General features: G+C 35.4%; 1 protein-coding gene across 1 annotated transcript; it reads right to left on the reverse strand.

Moving 5' to 3' along the window:
* Nucleotides 1-912: 912 nt before the first annotated feature.
* LOC101586369 (olfactory receptor 6C70-like) lies at nucleotides 913-1854 on the reverse strand. The gene has a single exon (XM_004647123.2). It carries the CDS (start codon nucleotides 1849-1851, stop codon nucleotides 913-915), a length of 939 nt encoding a protein of 312 aa, XP_004647180.1. The 5' UTR covers nucleotides 1852-1854.
* Nucleotides 1855-3077: the final 1223 nt, after the last annotated feature.

Raw genomic sequence — 3077 nt, forward strand, 5'->3', positions numbered from 1 at the left:
CAGATTATGTTTTCTTACTATGTTGATAATAAACATTACAAAATATGATTTTATTAAATAATTCTTCACATTACTTTTAAAGAGTAAGCTCCCTTGGAACATTTTAAATGCATTTAGCAATGACAAAATTATAATCATCTAAGACTTTTAAGGACATGGCTATTGTCTCAGTTATTCTTCTCTTGTTGCTGGGACAAATACCTGACACCCAAAATGAAGGAAAAAAGTTTTATTTAGTTCAGTTACTGGAAGTTTCAATCTATACTCAGCTGGGTCCAAGGCAGAATGGCACATGGCAGAGAGCAAACTTTCATGGCAGCAGCAAGGAGCAGAGAGCAAAATGGAGGAGTGGCAGCAGCAGTAGCAACAGAGAGGAAGTCTGTCTCTCTGTCTCTCTTATATTGCATTCAGGCTATCTTCCCAAGGCTGCGGAAGTACTCACATCCATAATCCCAGCAGTACTAAGACGCAGAATCCCCATAATCCCAGTGGATCATGAGTTAATAAGAAACTCTAGAAGTCCCCTCCCCATGACTGCATGAGGCTTTGAGGGGACAACTAGAAACAAACCATAACAGCTATTAAAAATGTATATTTCCTTAAATTGCCTAAGAGATCCAGCTTTTCAATAATTTCTATTCTATAATAAAACCAAAACTTCTCATTCATTTTATTAGAACATGCTGTTAGAAAAAAATCAATTTAAAAATTAAAATGTCTAGCAAAGAAAGGTTTTCACACTGAAAAGCAAAAAGTTAAGTCAAAATCAGTAGAACAGAAATAGTTTCTAGTATTGGGCAAGCTAAAGTGCATATTTAAATATGAGTTATCCATTCTTAAGCTAGATGAGGCAAGTTAGCTTTTGTTCAAAATTCTTTTTACGCTTTCATATAACTATTTCAATAAATGGTGCTACTTTTCTAAATAAGAAAACATCTTTCTAAGTACTTCTTTGAAAGCTTGTTTGACCTGCTGATTCCTCAGAGTATAAATGAAAGGGTTCAACAAAGGGGCAACTGAAGTGTTGAGCACAGCTATGGCTTTGCTTGAAGTAACTCTTTCTTTTGCTGATGGCTTTATGTAGATAAATATGCAGCTTCCATAGGTGATAGAGACAACAATCATGTGGGAAGAGCAGGTGGAAAAAGCCTTTTTCTTTTGCTGAGCAGAAGGAAACTTTAGAATTGTCTTAATGATGTGAGAGTAAGAAAGGATTACTAACAGTAATGTGACAAGGAGTGTCATCACAGCTAAGAAGTAGGCGATGGATTCTAGCAAACGTGTGTCTGTGCAAGAAAGTTGTAGGACAGGAGAGACATCACAAATGAAATGATCGATAATATTTGAAGCACAGAAATCCAAGTTGAGACCTAATATCAGTGGAGGGAAAATAACTAGGAATCCGGTTACCCAGGAACTCAGGAGAAGCTGATGGCAAACTTTGTTGCTCATGATGGAGATATAATGCAAAGGTTTGCAGATGGCAATATATCGGTCATAAGACATAGCAGCCAAAAGAAAAAATTCTGTACCTCCAAAGAATATGTAAAAAAACAGCTGAGACATACAACCATTATAGGAAATTGTCTTTTCCCTAGTTACAATGGTAATGAGGAATCTGGGAATGCAAGCAGTTGTGAATGAAATTTCAAGTAAGGAGAAATTACGGAGGAAGAAATACATTGGGGTTTTGAGATGGACATCTAGCAAGGTGAGGGAAATGATGATTAAGTTTCCTGCCACACTCAATATGTAATTTAGAAGTAGAAATAAGAAAATTGCAATTTGTAGCTGAGAATTATCTGTCAGTCCCAGAAGGATAAACTGTATATTTCTTGTATGGTTCTTCATTTCTCTTTTGTCATTTCAATGAAATTCTAGAAACAAAAATGCATAAAATCAAACCTAATGCATAGGCATATATCCAAGAAAAGCTTTGAATTCCCATCATGCCAATTGAACAGATAATTCCCCTAATATGTGAAAACTATGACATATGACTCTATTCCAGAAAGTCTACTAAAGTTTAAAAGTTTTGTGGATGTGAATTCACTTTTGAAGATCCTATACCAGCTGATTGTCCTCACTCTTCCAGTTCAAAATTTCAGTTATTTGTAATTTTTTTTTATTTTAGGGTGTTCAGAGTCACACTACTAGATCAGATTTGTAGTGATCTGCCTGTTTACAGCCTCCCAAGAATTGGGATTACAAGCACACCCCACCAAGCCTCGTCTCAATCGCTGTCTCAACACATCCTGGGGTTGGGACCAGCAGGCAGGCCAGGGGATTGAACCCCCGGCCCCTGCGCCTGTTTGGAGGCACTTTGATCCACTGAGCTATTTGGTGGTCCCTGTAAGTAATTCAAATGTGTAAATAAGTTAAATAACACTCTTGCATCAGGATTAAAAAATTATCAACTTTAAAATTAATTTCATTCAAAGATCATTATGCCAGTGTAATGTATTAAGAACCACAGTTGACTGTAAACTATTCAATTTCAAACTAAACTGTTAACTCCAAGAGCTCAATTTTTATTTTTTGTAACTTCTTTATGAACACCTGTGAAGACAGACATACCCCAAAAGGTGTAAATATCACAAAATAAGTACAAACTGAAAGTAAGGAAGTTGAAACAAAATATTAAGCATACACAGCCACATTTATAAGACAAGATAAAATATAAACTATTTGAATTCAATATTTTGCTAAATGTAACAAAAATCAAAAGAAAAAATGGAATATGCTGCATGTCCTCACCATTTCTATCCATTTATAGGTACTTAGAGCCTAAACCTGTTGGTCACATGTAATATTGTGGAGTTAAAAGCAGACAAAAGAACAAAAAGTGATATTTAATTACACTGCTTAATCTCACAACAATCACTCATACACTTGAGTGAAACTCAGAGCAGTACTCGTCTAATTTATTTCCTTATCAGAATTCTAGTGTGTAGCCCTAAGAAGCTATTGGTGTATGAAGTGTGTACTGATTTGAAGGGAACAGCTGTATTCTGGTGATGATTTATATTTGTAATCATAGGCACCTAGAGAACTAAAGAGAAAAACAGAATGAATAA

This window comes from Octodon degus, unplaced genomic scaffold (assembly GCF_000260255.1).
Source record: "Octodon degus isolate 3935 unplaced genomic scaffold, OctDeg1.0 scaffold00287, whole genome shotgun sequence".
Taxonomy (NCBI): domain Eukaryota; kingdom Metazoa; phylum Chordata; class Mammalia; order Rodentia; family Octodontidae; genus Octodon; species Octodon degus.